At 45.0% G+C, this 15,659-nt stretch overlaps 1 protein-coding gene across 1 annotated transcript in view; it reads left to right on the top strand.

The window, feature by feature from the left end:
- DPYD (dihydropyrimidine dehydrogenase) overlaps positions 1–15,659 on the top strand; it is a 3,651,715-nt gene that overhangs the window by 1,731,556 nt on the left and 1,904,500 nt on the right. Inside the window, exon 10 of the mRNA XM_069641531.1 lies at positions 12,175–12,344. Within this exon, the coding sequence (XP_069497632.1) occupies positions 12,175–12,344 (170 nt within the window). The remainder of the gene's footprint in view (positions 1–12,174; positions 12,345–15,659) is intronic.

The raw sequence follows: 15,659 nt of genomic DNA, 5'->3' as shown, positions 1-15,659 counted from the left end.
AATTTCGAATAACTTTACCACAAAGCAAGACCCAGGTGGACATGGCCACTTTAATCCTATGTTTTGTCCCTTGTGGTCATGGCCAGTAGCCAGATTGTCTGGATCATGACTTTATTCCATGACTCGGACAATCTGGCCACTGCCCATGGCCACAGGCTACCCCTCAGTTACTAAAGGTATACCGATTCTTTTGTAGCTACATTATGACACTTGTCAAATATTAAAACACTGGCACATTTGCAAAACCATGCTTGTAGGTCCTTGCCAATGCTCCTTATGTAAGTTTGCTGGAAATCCACCCATGTTTTATTTTTTCAAAAGTGTCAAATGTATGCACAAGCAATCGTCATATAACCTAGCCCCCGCTTCACAAAATCCATTCAGACTCTCCGAAAACATCTAAATCTAGAGCTATAATCTTTTTGCAAACCTTTGTGTAGATTTGTTAAATGGCACCACATTTATAAGCCTTTACAATAATTTTGGGACCCCGACTCTAATTTTGCACCTCTTGACAAAATCCACCCAAACTTCGCAAAAAACATGTATATCTTGATCTATTATCAGTTTGCCAAATGAAGTATGGATTCGTCAAATGGCACCTCATTTATAAGCCTTTACATTATTTTGGGACCCCCCTCTAATTTTGCCACCTCTTCACAAAATCCTACTAAACTTCGGAAAAACATTCCTATCTAAATGTATTATCAGTTTCCCAAATTAAGTGAGGATTCATCAAATGGCACCTCATTTATAAACCTTTACCTTATTTTGAGACCCCACCTCTAATTTTACCCCCTCATGACAGAATCCCAACAAACTTTGCATACTCACTCAGAATCAGCCCAGTAATATACATGCAAAATTTCATGCAGTTCCATTAAGTGGCGCCAAAGTTATAAGCCATCCAAGAACTGTATTTCACCAACCCTGTAATGCTGAGGTGTTCGCAAAATTTTCAGGACTGTTCACGAACATCCGGACTGTTCACAGACTTTTGCAGCAAAAAACACATGTTTTTTTTGCTTCTTGCAGCCATATCCCATCCCATCCTCATCACCCCTCACCTCCCCAGAGATTATTTGATAAGTTTGACAAGTGGAATGCTGTGTTTTTTCATATGTTTTTACTGTGATGTCCGCAGACATCGGCCGTTGTCCGCGATACAAGATGGCGGGCGTTTCCAAAAATCTGACACACTTCACGCTCCTCACCATCCAATCAGCGAACATGTCGCATGTCCGCGGACATGACACAAGCTGATTAGCCAATCAGGACACTGTCCGCAGACCGAACCGAGAAGTGTGTCTGCGGACCCGACATAGATATCACTTTGCTTTATGTTTTGGTAATTTAAAAAAAAAAAAACTACTGGACAGATTTACACCAAATTAACAAAAGCACGCTTTTGGGACCAAGCTGCCGCTCCTGCCACAAATTTGGTGAAAATCCGTTGAGCGGTTTAGGCTGTAGGCGTGAGCAAAGTTTTTTCCCATTAAGTCTATGGGAAAAAAATACATTTTGGGACCCCCCTATAACTTTGCCCCCCCGGACCAAACCGCACTAAACGTTGCAAATTCAGAGTGGGCCATATACTATTTTTGCAAAGTTTGGTGAGGATTCGTCAAGGGGGAGCGAAGTTATAAGCCGCCCAAAAAGTGCTCTTCCTATGGGATTAGCAACTTAACCATAACTACACGGCCACTACCGTGGCCATGTAATGTATCTAATTTGGATATCGTGTGCACACTGTTAGGGGCTGACTATGGCTTGATTAAATTTAAATCCCATCGGGCTACTTGTCGGGATTGGGCATTGTATCTGTTGCTGCCCTGTTGCAAAACTACATTTCAGTTGCTGGAGTGTCAGTAGACTGAGTTAGGCAAGAGAATATATGCGCACTACACTTTTCCAGCATTGAGCCGTTAACAGTGTGAGGTCCGATTAGCAGAGCTCACTTTCTGAAGTTACCAGCATCATTTTGTGTTAAACAAATCAACCCACGCAGATGGCATTCTGTCACAGTGACTCCAACATATACTTACCTGAACATTAACATTTTTCCTACGATGCTCAAGTTTACTGAGCACTTTTAGGAGGTACTGGTGACATACAAGGATTTATTTCAGAATATCTCCCTGCAACTCGCTCTTTGCCAAAGACTAACATTAGGTAGTTGCCTTTGTATTTTATCTGTTGCAGTGTAAACCTATATGTAAAGGAGTGGAGTACTTTACAAGTAATTTGGGGTTAAAAGAGGTCTGTGGAAGGCTGTGTTAAAGGACTTAGTTGGATTAATATCCCATACTCCAGGGGTGGTATATACTTAGGGGTACTAGATCTCAGGTGATTTCGAGATATTTGCTGAATATCTGGGTCTAGAATTTCTTCATGGCTGTGGGAGCATTTCAACAGACCTGATTGTGACTGGGATGGTGTTCCAGTAGGCTGTGGCATAGCAAGACGATAACTGTTTCTGGGTTTCTCTTTGTGTACCATTTAAGTCTCAATTGCTGCAATTGTCTGCCTTTAATTGGAGCATTCCCCAATTGAGACTGCACATTTTGTGGCTGGTTTTGAGGCAGACGTTGCCTTATATGTGGTGTATGCAATTTTACGGCCATCCCGGCTGATATGTGAATCCAGTGAAATTCTCTTAGGATGGGAAGGTGTGGTTGAATTTTGTTCTTTTCATTATGTGGCATGCATTGATGTGTTCCATGATCCCTGGCAGGGCTGTATGTGCCTCAGATGCCCTTGGGGGGGGGGAGTTCCCTACATCAGGATTTGAAAATACCAAGGCCTGGTCAGTGGATCTTAGTAGCACATCTTGAAAACAGTCTACAGTGTTTGATCGACCCAGTCTCCCCAGAGCAATCACGTCCATCCCCCTTCTGTCAGTGAAAGAGAAAGGGGGATAGGCAACACACAGCAGCCAGACAAACATTATTCAAATGAGAGAAGAGTTGAAGATGTCAGCAGTGATGTTGAGCATTGAATTGGAAAAGGCATTCAGCAGTGACTACTGGTCCTATGTCTTCTCCATACTGAGGAAAATGCACTTTCGGGACACCTATGAACTGTAAAGTTAGCCAATGCATTGTACTTAGAAGATTTATGATGGTAGCCAATGTGTTGCACTTAGAGGTTTTATGAGGGTAGCTGATATACTGCACTTAGATGAATTACACAGATAGCCAACACACTGCACTTAGAGGATCCTATCGAGGGAAGCCAAGGCATTGCACCTAGATGAATTTTGAGGGCAGCCAATGTACTAACAGATACTTCTCATTCTCTCATCCCACATACCGACTAAGTACCACACACACCCAAAGGCCAGCTATACTACACACCCAGCATACAAAAACATATCCAACATAACAAACATTTGCATACAACAAACAATCCCAGACACTGGGCCTTACCCTTCCCGGGTTCAATAAGCCAGTGCACACAATCAAAACTCACTTAGAAAGATGTCACATAAAGACACCAGTTTCTCCTGGTTCTGCAAGCTTCACCAGAAGAGAAGACCTTCTATCCTATCCCTCTGCCCTCACTAACCCCACTGCCCTCTTTCTTACTGAGCCACGTGAGCACCTGGAGACTATGCCAATGATAACGGTGCATGGTATAAGAGAACTTAACATAACATAACCTTTATGTCTATGATAGTCAATGTCCAGTGGGTTGCTTGCAAGGATTTCAGTCAAAAATTTCCTTTCAAGAGACCTCTGAGCTTAGAAAGTGACAAAAATAAACTGTCCCCTATCAAGGGTACTATTTGAGATATGAGAATCCAGACATTTGGGGCTAAGACTCGAAGTACCCATAACCATTCACTATGATGAACCCACATCCAATTTACAGCATTCCTACGTCATTTACCGCACCACACATAAACATCTCAGTAAATTGTATTATTTAGCCTCCCACATCTCCACAGGAAAGTCACATCCATTTGCATTGCTGTTTTGTTTGAAAACTAGGTCTTGTTCCCTGTTTTTAGGAAAGTTGAATCTGGGTGTTTTGCATTGCTGCTGTATTTGAAAACTGGGCCTTTCCCCCTCATTTTAGGAAAGCTGAATGTGAGTGTTTTGCATTGCAGCAACCCAGGCCTCCCTATCACGGATAACCATATCAATGCATTCTCCAGACAGACTCTTACCAACATCTTCTTTGTCCTTCCCTCTCCAAACCTATGCACCTGTCACATGGTCTCTGTTATCTCTCCTTTTTCCTCCTGTCCCATTAATGGTGACACTCAGTCGGAGGTCATCTTGGCCCCCTGTCACTCCTCTAAGGCCATCATAAATGTATATATGAATGGCACTGTCTTGGTCCAGGGCTTTCAGCCCAATCTCCTCCTTTTCGATATGCATCTCCAGCATCCTATCAACTTCCTTTATTCTCCTGCTCCTCCTACCAGCACCTCTCTGGCTCCACCACCACCTCCTTCTCCTGTTGCCTCGCTGGCACACTCCTCCTCCTCTCTGGCCACTTTACCACCTCCTTCTACCACCTCTACCCAGTGTCGGACCCCTCTACCACTTTGGCAGGGCGTACCTAAAGCCTGTACCCCTCCATGGAAGTCTTTCAAATGTGGAAAACCTGCTCCATGTCGCTACTCTCCACTCTCACTCTGCTGTCAAACACTCCTCTGACTTCTGCCACCTCCTCGAAGAACTTGCTCTGGATGTCCTCACTCTCATCGAGGCTTGGTTCACGGGCAGCTCTGTCATGAGTTTTGATACTCTCCTCCCTGATGGCTACAAGATCCTCTCTGGACCCAGAACCAACCGCCCAAGAGGTGGAGTAGCTGATCTTTCCAGATTGGATCTCTGCTTCTTTCATTCCTATGCAGGCCTACTCCTCCTTTGGATACCTGGTCTACAGGCTCTCTATCTCTGCTGGCCTCTCTCTAACTGTGACCTGGTCAGGTCACCCTCTTCCACTCAGAGTGGGCTGACCTCTACTCTTCTCTCCTTAACTCTACCTCCCAACATCTCCTCCTTCGGAGACCTCAACATCCACCTGGATGCCTCTAATCCTTCCTCAGGGCTCTTCCACAACCTCTCTGACACTTCTTCTCTTTCCTTCTACCCTCCGGTCCGCCACACACTGCCAGGCATACCTTGGATGTTCTAATCTCCTCAGACTTTCCCCTCTTGAGCCCTATCACTAGTCCTCTCTGTTGGACTGACAACGTTCTGCCTCTTCTCACCTGATGCTTTTTGTCCCGAAGCCTAAGCCCACCGCAACACTGCCACCTACCTTCTCGGTCATTTGGCCATGAAGCGTGTGTCATTAAATGTCTTTGTCACTACTTTCCCTGCTCCACCTATGTCTTCGGCTGACTCCCACTCTGACACAGCCCTCTCTAACCTGCATTTTTCTATCTCCAACACTCTGGACGTCCTTGCCCCTGTCATGAGAGTCCATCTGAAGCCTACTTCCAAGTGCAACTCTTGGTATGACTCCGACCTTGCCACCCTGAAACTCAAGTGTAGGCTGGCTGAGAAGAAGTGGAGGGCATTGAGTGCATCCTCTGACAAACTGGCCTGCTGCCTGCTCCAAAGGCAATACAGACTCTCTCTCCTGTCTAAGAAGAGAGACCACATCTGCATTTACATCACTGCAGCCTCTAAAAGCACAGACAAACTCTTTAAAATCTGGCCAATCCTTCTGCAGTCTCCACCTCCCCTGTTCCCTCCCAGGCACTCTGTATGGCTCTGGCTTCTCACTTCACCACTAAAACTCAGGACATCTTGTTGTCTCTCTCCTCTTCTTCTCTCTGTACCTCTCTCGACCCCCCTCTGGCCTCCTCCCTTCTCCGCTTTCTCTTCAGCTGCACCTGATGAGGTTTCCAGACAAGTCCGATCTATGAAAGTGTTGTCCAGACAGGTGCTCCACTGCTCCTCCAGAACCATCAAGGACCACATTGACACCCTCACTCCAGCCTTGGCCGATTTCTTCAATTACTCTTTTGCTACGGGAACTTTCACCTCTCTCCTCAAGCACTCTCTTGTGCATCCCCTCCTCAAAAAGCCTTCAGCCAATCCAACCTGTCTGGCAAACTATCACCTGATTTCTATCACTCTTTTACTGGGCAAGTTCCAGTAAAAGCTCGCCATCTCCCAGCTTACACTCCACACTGAATCAGTCTGGCTTCAGAGCAGCCAGAGGCATGGAAACTGCTCTCCTGGACACCCGTGAATATCTGCTCTCTAGTCTTGATTCCATCCTTCATTCTGTCCTCATCTTCCTTGACCTTTCCTTGCTTTTGACACTGTAAACAATGCCATCCTGGTCAATCAACTCTGTGAGAACCGGGGCATCACGGATCAGGCCCTGGAGTGGTTGTCCTCCTTCCTCTAGGACCTATTCTCCCAGATCCAACTTGGGTCCTTTCTCTCTACCACCTCCCTCTCCACACGTGGTGTTACCCAGGACTCTAACCTCTCATCCTGGTTCTTCAATGTCTACTTGGCCCCTTTGTCCAACCTTATCTCTACCTTCTCCTCTGACTTTCGGTGTCAGTGTTATGCGGATGACACTCAGCTCTCTTTCAGGCTCCCCGCAGACTCCTCTCCTCTCTCGCTCATTCCTGACTGTCTATCCATGATTCAGGATTGGTGCACCTCCAATGAGCTCTGCCTTAATGCCAGTAAGACTGAGGTCCTTCTCATTGGGCCCCCGCTGCCCCTTTCCCTCTCTCACTCCGGCCGCCCTCCTAGGGCCCTCATCCTTCGCCTTCCTGTGAGGCAAAAAAACTTGGTGTCATCTTTGACTACATTTTCTCCTTTTCTCCTCACATCACTTAGATTGCCAAGAAGGCCCACTACCAGCTACACCTCCTTAGAGGTATTCTTCCTTTTCTCACTTTCCCCCGGAATCTCCAGAGCCCTGGCTCTCTCTAGGCTGGACTACTGTAACATCCTCTTTCTCAATTTAACTTCCTGTACTCTCTGCCCTCTGCAACTAATCCAGAATAGGAATGCAAGACTTGTCCTTGGCCACAAGCCCAGGGACCGTATGTCTCCAGCCTGAAATCCCTCCACTGGCTCCCGGTGGCTGCAAGTATCAAGTACAAGGTCCTCTGCATTGTCCACAAGGCTTTCTGCGGCCGGGCCCACATTACATCCAACTCTCTCTTCCTAAACACCTTCCTTCTTGACCCCTTCGCTCAGCCACCTCTAACTCTCTGAGGGTCAGACGCTTCTTCAGGCAGAGAGAGGGGCAAAGATCTCTCTCCTCTTCAGGTGCCTCCCCCTGGAATGGCCTTCCTGCCCCTTTCAAACTTGAGCTGGACCACCTGAAGTTACGGAAGCAGATTAAGCCCTTCCTTTTCACATCTTATTTCTCTCTCTCTCTCTTCCCTGCTGACCTGCCTATCTGCTGCACTTACTGGAGTCCTGTCTACCCCCTGAGTCTCACCAGGTGCTAGGCTCAAGCATTCGTCGCCCCTGTACTGCCTCTGGGCCTCTCGCACACTTAGCGTCTGGAACTGTAACTCTACAGTTCCCTTCCTCCTTACACTTATCTAGAGCCCCGCTGCCCTGGCTGCACTTACACAGACAATTTATACCCCAATTGTTCCTTCCCCTTTCCCTCTCCCTTGCACTTCTCCCTCCCAACCCCCTCTGCCCCTAGACTTTGCTTTATTGCACGTACATGATCTGAATGGTACAAGCCACAGTAAGATTGTTGGTTTTATCCTCCTCTCTTTCCCCTCCCTTGCCTTTTTGTGCCTAGAACACTTGTGTACAGGTGCATTATAAATGATCATATGATATACGAAAATACCTAGAGAGTTAAGATCTTCAGACCCCCCCTAGGAAAGAACATGGGAATGAGCAGGTAAAATATCTATGCATTATGGTGCAATAGGAAAATAAGAAGAAGTATACAATGCAATGAAGAACCAACGTGTGACCTCCTACTAAACACTGTGGGTTATACTAGGCGTGATGAAAATAAAGGACTACATAAAGCAATCTTCACACACTAACCAATATGCAGATTCACATCCGGGTGATTATATAGACCAGCTACTCATGTGCATCCTCAGCAAAGTGGGAAAAAACTCAACTACACAAGAAAAGATTGTCCATTTTATCAGTACCAAGGGAGCGTTGTATTATGGCAAGGGAGGCATTTCTTTATGAAGAGCTTTGGTGAGATGTCACCTTTGGTGACAATTGAAACTGACGTGGCACGAGGTGGTGGTGAGTTGTGCAGAGAGAACTCTGTTGGTGCCTGAGTGGAAACCTTTCAGCAAAGGATTTGACAACACTGAGAAGATGTTTGCAATATTAATCAAGATGTTGCGCCTACTCCCAGATTTGGAACAATCCTAATTTAAGTATTGGAACCACAACGAAAAGGCAAGATCCAGGGGGCCTGATGTACAAAACGTTTTTCAATGATTTTTTTTTAAAATCTGTCCATAGACAGGGAATTTATTCATTCAGATTTGTAAAGCGCGTAACAGCCCAGGGGCATCGTGGCGCTTGTTACATACATATCTTAGTTACATATACATGGTTATACAGGAATGTTACAGGTAAGGCAATAATGTCCATATTTACAGGACAGTTTTGAGTATAGTTTTGCCAGGATTTGGCAGAAATGTATGGGAAGCCTAGGCCACCAGCTTTAGCTGTATTGATCTGTGGGATGTGGAGTTGGTTGGTGTATTGTGTCCTGGTGGGGCGTGAAGATGAGAATTTGGAGATAGTTTCAGATAGGTATGAAGGTGCAGAGAAAGTGAGGCATTTGTGTGTGAGGGTAAGGATTTTGAGGGTGATATGGTCCTTGACCGGGGGCCACTGAGCTAATTGTCTTGCCTGGGAGATATGATCTCTTCTAGGGATGCTTAGGGCAGCCTGGAAAGCATTGTTCTGAGTGACGTGTAGCCTGTTTAGGTTTTTTGCCCATGTGCCTGCTAGGAGGGCATTGCAATAGTCTAGTTTGGCTCCAATGGTTGCTCCAGCTATTGATATGCAGTTGGGTTTGGATAGGTATTGTTTTATGGCATCAATTAATTTGGTGGTATGCGCGGAGGAGGACGTGATCGCGCTAACTTGTCTGGTCATGGTTAATGAGGAGTCTAGGTATACTCCCGGTGTCTTAACGGCTGTAGATACTGGGATAATAGAGTCGTCAATGGTAAAGTTGGCGTATAATTCATAAAGTTTGGTTAGGGTGTTCTTTAGGCCTAGTATCATGATTTCTGTCTTGTCCCCATTGAGGCTGAGTCCATTTACTGCTATCCAAGCCTGGATGGTGGAGTAGATCTTATGGAGTGCCTTGGCGTCTTCGTAGTATGAGCCTGAGAGGGGTATAAGTACTTGTTTATCATCAGCGTATTTAGTATACACAATGCCAAGTGAGTCCAGCTTGTCGAAGAGGGGCTTTGTGAACAAGTTGTATACTGTGGGAGCTGTGCAAGATCCCTGCGGGACTCTGCAGTTGATTGTCGTGGGTGTAGTGTTTGCTATGTCTGAGAAAACTTTCATGGCTCTTCCTTCGAGGAAGGAAGTGATCCATTGCTCTGCTTCTTTTGAGAAGTTAGCCGAGAGGGAAAGGTGTGATGTGAGAGTCTTGTAGTCAACCAGATCGAAAGTGGCTGAGAGATCTAGGAGAAGCAGTAAGGCTGGCTTGCCTTTATCCATAATTTGGGTGATCTGGTTCTTTAGATCCACCAGAGCTGTTTCAGTGCCGTGACCTTTCCGGAACCCTGATTGCCTGGTCCCTAAAATGGAGTGTATTTCCAGGAAGTGTTCAATTTGACTATGAGCGGATGTGTCCAGTAATTTCAGGAGGAATGGCACTGTGGTTATCGGTTGTAGTTGTTTGGGTGTAGAGAGCCTCTTTGAGGCTGGCTGGGAAAATGCCTGATTTAAAAGACACATTGATGAATGCTGTGAAAAGTGGAGCGAGACAGTCTGCGCAGTCCTTTATGAGTTTAGGTGGGCATATGTCCCCTTTGCAGGGGGGGGGGGTGTTTGAGCTTTTTGAGTAAGTTAATAACTTCTTTTTCAGTGACGTCCCTGAAGGAGAAGTCAGGTTTGGTGGAGTTGGTTGAGGCGGGAATAGAATTGGCAAGTTTGAGCCCAGTTTGCGGTGGTAGGGCTTTGCAGTGGTCCTTAATTTTCTTTTGGAGGTCAATTTTGTGTAGCATGGCAGATTGGATACTAGCGCACCATGCTTCGTCTTTCACTATTTCATCAGGTGTATTGGGTGGGGAGATTAGATCATTGAAAATTGAGAAGATTTCTTTAGAGTGCAATTTGGCATTAGAGATGCAAGTGTTAAAGGCATTGGCTTTAGCTGAGGTGATAGCTGCTTTGTATTGGTGGGAGATTAGGTTGAACTCGTTTTTGGCACTGTCACTGGGGTTGGTTTGCCAATTTTTCAGGGCTATTCTTTTACATGAGTGCAAAGACTGAAGTTCGTCAGTGAACCAAAAGTTGGAGTGTAGGGATTTCTTTTTTCCATTCGAGTGGTGCTATTTCGTTAATGGCATTAGTTATAATGGCCTTGTAAGTTTCTGCTCGGGTGTTGGGGTTGTTGGCGAAGGGGGGGTGCTAGTTCGGGGCTGTTGAGGTAGGGGCGCAAGTTTTCCTCGGGAAATTAGGAAGCAAGTTCTTTTGCCAAATGTGATAACGCTTCCCACTAGCAGAAATGTAACTCTGTTTCTAGAGGCAACTGCAATGCACTTACTTGAATCTGAGAAGCCATTCAGTAACGGTGGTAGATTTTGTGCTGTAAGTCCAGAAATGAAAAATATGGTCCGCTGAGATCTACAAACTCAGGAAAGATTAAATGTTGCTGTTGCAACCCAGCATGGATAAATGGAATGAAGGATCACACCCTACAATAACTGTGGATGAGTCGGCCCAACCCTTGAGGCATCAATAAAGTAAATATGAACTAACAGGCCAGATAGCTTTTAGGCAATGGCAAATACGCTTGATAATGCATTACACATGTTGAAAGCCATCTTGAGCACCTTAGATGCATGCTGGACGTCTAGTACTAAACAAAAGCAACTACTCTCACCTGGTGCCCAATGATATTATTGGTCAGAGAATGACCAAGTGTATGAGTGTGTCCACCTTCATCTAGGAACAGTCCTTTCAAAAGATCTTCTCAATGTTGGAACTCTTGAGTAATCCCAAATGATGCGGTAATGCCCCTGCCTATCCTTGTTAAATCTAGCTGTTAACTAATGATGTTGATGCAGAGTAAAAAGCTCCTCTAGTGACCTCCTTGTGTGGGTGCATCAATTGCGTAAGGGGGGAAAGGCGATGAGGCGGGGATTGTATGGCACAATGAGGGAGTGGTGTTGTAGATCATCCTTGTATCTACGGGTAAAGCGTGTGTGTTTGTGTTCAATGAGTGCAAATGTAATGCAGTATTTGGGAACATTAAATATCTTTTTCATAACAATTTCATGCATATCCGAATCATAGATAAGAGCAAAGCTTTATAAGGGGAGAGGGGGGAATTATCAGATATTGGCAACGATGTAATTGCAAAGTGGCCTTGCCAATAAAGTGACACAGGACAAAAGATGACACCATTGACCAACAGAAACATCAATTTACAGACCAACTGTGAGGTTTTGAGGCCTTCGATTTGTGTGTGTATTTATTGCATAATTGCATAATTGAACCAATAGCATAGCTGGTGTAAGCATAAGTACCAGGTGTAATGATTTTGTAATCTCAGTGATGAAGCACTAGACCCTGGCAAGGTCAACCAGCTGTATGATGTTGTGTGGGTGATGTTTGATTTCTTGCATAGTACAGACCAATGCGTTTAGAGGAATTTATCAGAAATATAATATGATAATTCTTTGTGTTTGCTTATAAATCTAATTTAGTAAAATTGCCTCAGCATGTTGTGACTCTGGCTATATCACAGTAAGAATTCGAAAGAGCTCACAGCCAAATGCACAGACTATGAAATTGCATGTCAGAGCACATTTTAAAAATGAGACTAAAACTGTCTTTCACCGAAGCACAATCATGTAATGCTGACACTCCGTGCTTGGAAACTGCAAGATGCAATTTTACACTGCTCTAAGCCTACGCTACTCAAGAGCTGCCGTGCGTAAAGAGTGTTTCTCCTTGAACATCTGTTCCCCTCTTTTACCATCAGGGATGTGCGCCTGCCGCTCTTCGCTGCCATCGTTGAAGGGATCTGTGATTGTACTCGGAGCAGGAGACACCGCGTTTGACTGCGCTACGTCTGCTCTACGCTGCGGCGCAAGTCGCGTATTTGTAGTATTCCGGAAAGGATTTACCAACATAAGAGCTGTTCCAGAGGAGGTAATGTTTCATTCACAGTCACAAGGGGAGATGTGGAGACTGCTTTGTTATGGCTGCAAGTTAAGTTCGTCATGGTACCTGAACATCCCATACAGCACCGCAGGGTTAAAATGACGGCTGGCCAGCCAGTATGGGCAACTTTAATGTGTTCACTCTGCAGCGGGTAGTTTGAAACACTGCTTCTGGATCTGTGTTAATTTAAACACTCTTATTAACACAAAATGCCACCCATACACTACTGTGTGTCACGCAAATCATGAATTCTCTTTTGTGAAAACATTCGCTTTCTTTGCTACCTGGATTACTTTTTCTGCACCAGGCCGATTCTGATCTTGTAGCTGTTGTAAAATGAAAATGTTGGACACTTTAAATCCTGAAAAAAGCTCTTTAATGTACTGCTTTTCATAGAGATTGAAGCATAATTATCTATCGATCTGAATTATTCCTCCTCCCCCACTTTAAAAATGGCGATTCTTTAAATGACGCAAATAGCAAAGTGAGGATTTACATGACTCTGGAATAAGAGCGTGCACTTCTCAGTTTCTTAACATTTAGTTAATTGTAATTTGGACATTGGGCCTCATTGCGAGTCCGTCGGTAACCGAGGTGGTAAAACCGCCTGGTTACCGCTGGACTCGTATTACCATTCCACCTCCGTGACTCCCGGAAATATCAGGGCATTACGACCCTGGTGTCCCAGGAATTCCGGAGGCGGAATTCGGTAAATCCCCATTCCCATTGAGTCCTGTAGGACTCAATGGGAATGTGGAAGTGGAAACACCGGCACCATCTCATGATGGTGCTGGTGTTTCCACGTCCGCCTGCAGGCGGGCGGTGTTAAACCCGCCAGGTCAGACCTGGCGGGAACATCACCTCCCGCCTGCAGGACTCGGGATCGGGCGGTCCGGAATTAAGAGTGGCGGCGGGTTTACCGACACTGTTATTTCTGGCCGCCGACCTGTAATGAGGCCCATTAACTTTTCAAAAACGCATCAAAAAACACGTTATACCGCAGTGGAACTAAAAGCTGCAAAGGTTAATGGAATGCAATGTACTATGGCCACTGCCCTCAACAGTTCCTTCAGATGTGTATTGCCTGTATGCATTCTGTGAATGGTGCACACTGTGCAGCAGATTATACAGACGTCGACGTGTGTCAATAGACACTGCACATCAGAACAGGAATATTAGTCGGTTGAACCAGAGGGCCTGGGCTAGGATGAAGTCTCTATCTACACAGAACATTGGTGTGTGTGTGTGTGTATGTGACTGGGCCTTACTAGAAAGGGTGTGGTCTACAGCTACGCACATTTGATGGGCTGGTACTAGCATCGCAGGTGAACACCTAGCATGAAATTCAAGGCAGGTGTTGGAAAGTTGCAGAGAACCTCTTTAATCCCTCAAACCCAATACAAGGCACTTAAGAGGGAGAGTGCCAAAAAGATTGTCACTCATTAAATAATGGACGTTCAAGGCCTCCCTGAAGAAGGAACGTGTGTGTGGGGATGGGGAATACAATCCCCTATGAGTGAAATTCCTCAATCAGCGGTCACTTCAAAAGTTCTCACATATTCTGGATCTATGAATATTTACTGACCTATACTTTTGTCGATTTTTTTTAACCAAATTTACCACTTTTAACCTCAAAATGTGGGGGAGGCCGCGACACAACCCGTTGCGCCCCTCCCTTTTACATACCTTACCTCAATTTATCACATGCATTTTGTGGTTAAAAAAAGTGGTGCAAAATGTGTCTAACGGTAGTTTGGCAAAAGTGTAGGTTGCAAAAGAAGGCAATATTTTCTATGGATATCTAAATGTTATTTTTTCGAAGTTTGAACAGCCAAATAACCATTTTATGATTTAGTTGTATGATTGAGTGTGAGGGACAGAGATTTATGGATATTAGGTTTGTTTTCTTTAGCTTTAAGTTTGTTATTTTAGGAAGAATTAGGTGTTTTTTTTTTAACCTCTACTGTTCAATAAAATTACTAATTGTGAGAAAACTCTATCTACTTGTCCGTTTCACATTTTTGAACCCTCACAATGGGTTGTAATAGGTTGGTCAATATATAAGATGGAAAGAGGGGTTTGTTTGGGGCTAGAGTGTGAAGTGGATCAGAAATCATTTACAGTCCTTGAATTCTATGTGTTGTGAAGATTTTAGGTATTCCCTGTGTGCCAAAACATCTTGAATCTCAATTCTGTGTTTATAGATGTGGAGGGGCATTGACCAAGGTGCAGTGTATCCTGTCTATTGAGTATCCACTTGGGATCACACCCGACCAGTAAGAACCGTACTCTGGACTCCAAATGCCTTACCTTTACACTTGGGACACCCTTCTTGTGGTCCAGAGCCCCACAGTCCCAACAAGTGTAGGAATGCGGGGTACCTTACTGGGACCGCTGGGAGCCTGCTTTGCAGAAGACCTACCTCTTACTCCCACCCACATAGGACTTATCCCCACTAGATTTGTGTGTCTTAGGAGAGGAAGGTTTTGATTTACCTGACTGGGATTGCTTCTGGGATTCATCAGCCTTCTGAGAGGTCACCTTTTCTTTGTCCTTGTCCTTCCCACTGGAGTCCTTTGGGGACACCCGCCGCTGGGAGACCCACTTGTCAGCCAGCCTGGCCAGCTTAAAGTGGTCTAAAATGTTCTGGTTAGCAACATACTGGGGCAGAACTGTTGAACAGGCTTCAGAAAAATGCTCAAAAAACAAAAGGTGGGACAATTCAACAAACGTTTTCACCTCCATCAATCCACTGCATAATCTTTATATGTGCAGCACTCACCCAGTCAATCCAAGACACATTCTATCTTTTCTTAAATTCCCTGAAAATGTTAAGGTGCTTGGTAGGTGTCTTGCCATACTTGGCAATCAGAGTAGACTTTGTGAACTCATACGTACCCCTTTCTTCCACACTCAGTTTCAGAATACAGTCATATCCAGTCTGAGGCACTCTGCTTAACTAACACTTAGCCCAATCTCTTTTATCAACATCATGGATTCCACAGCATTTCAAACGTGTCAATCCACTGGAGGATATCAGAACCCCCCACATACACACCAACCAAATGTCTCATAAACTTGGTGGCACGGGACCGGACACTCTCAACTGGTTTCACTGAAGTCTCCACTCTAGCTTTCTCTAGTTGGATTTTCTGACATTCAATGTCCTTGTTTTTAAGTTCAAGATCATTATCTTTGAGTATCACTTGCTGTGCCAACTCCTCTTTCATAAGTTCAGCTTCAGTTTCCAATGTTCTATATTCAAGGGCCAATTCCATCCTTAATAATTCAAGTTCCAAGGAA

The sequence above is a fragment of the Ambystoma mexicanum genome, chromosome 1q, assembly GCF_040938575.1.
Source record: "Ambystoma mexicanum isolate Mex_15411 chromosome 1q, UKY_AmexF1_1, whole genome shotgun sequence".
In the NCBI taxonomy this organism is placed as follows: Eukaryota; Metazoa; Chordata; class Amphibia; order Caudata; family Ambystomatidae; genus Ambystoma; species Ambystoma mexicanum.
The sequence above is the reverse complement of the archived record's forward strand: the minus strand, read 5'-3'. Positions and strand labels throughout refer to the sequence as shown.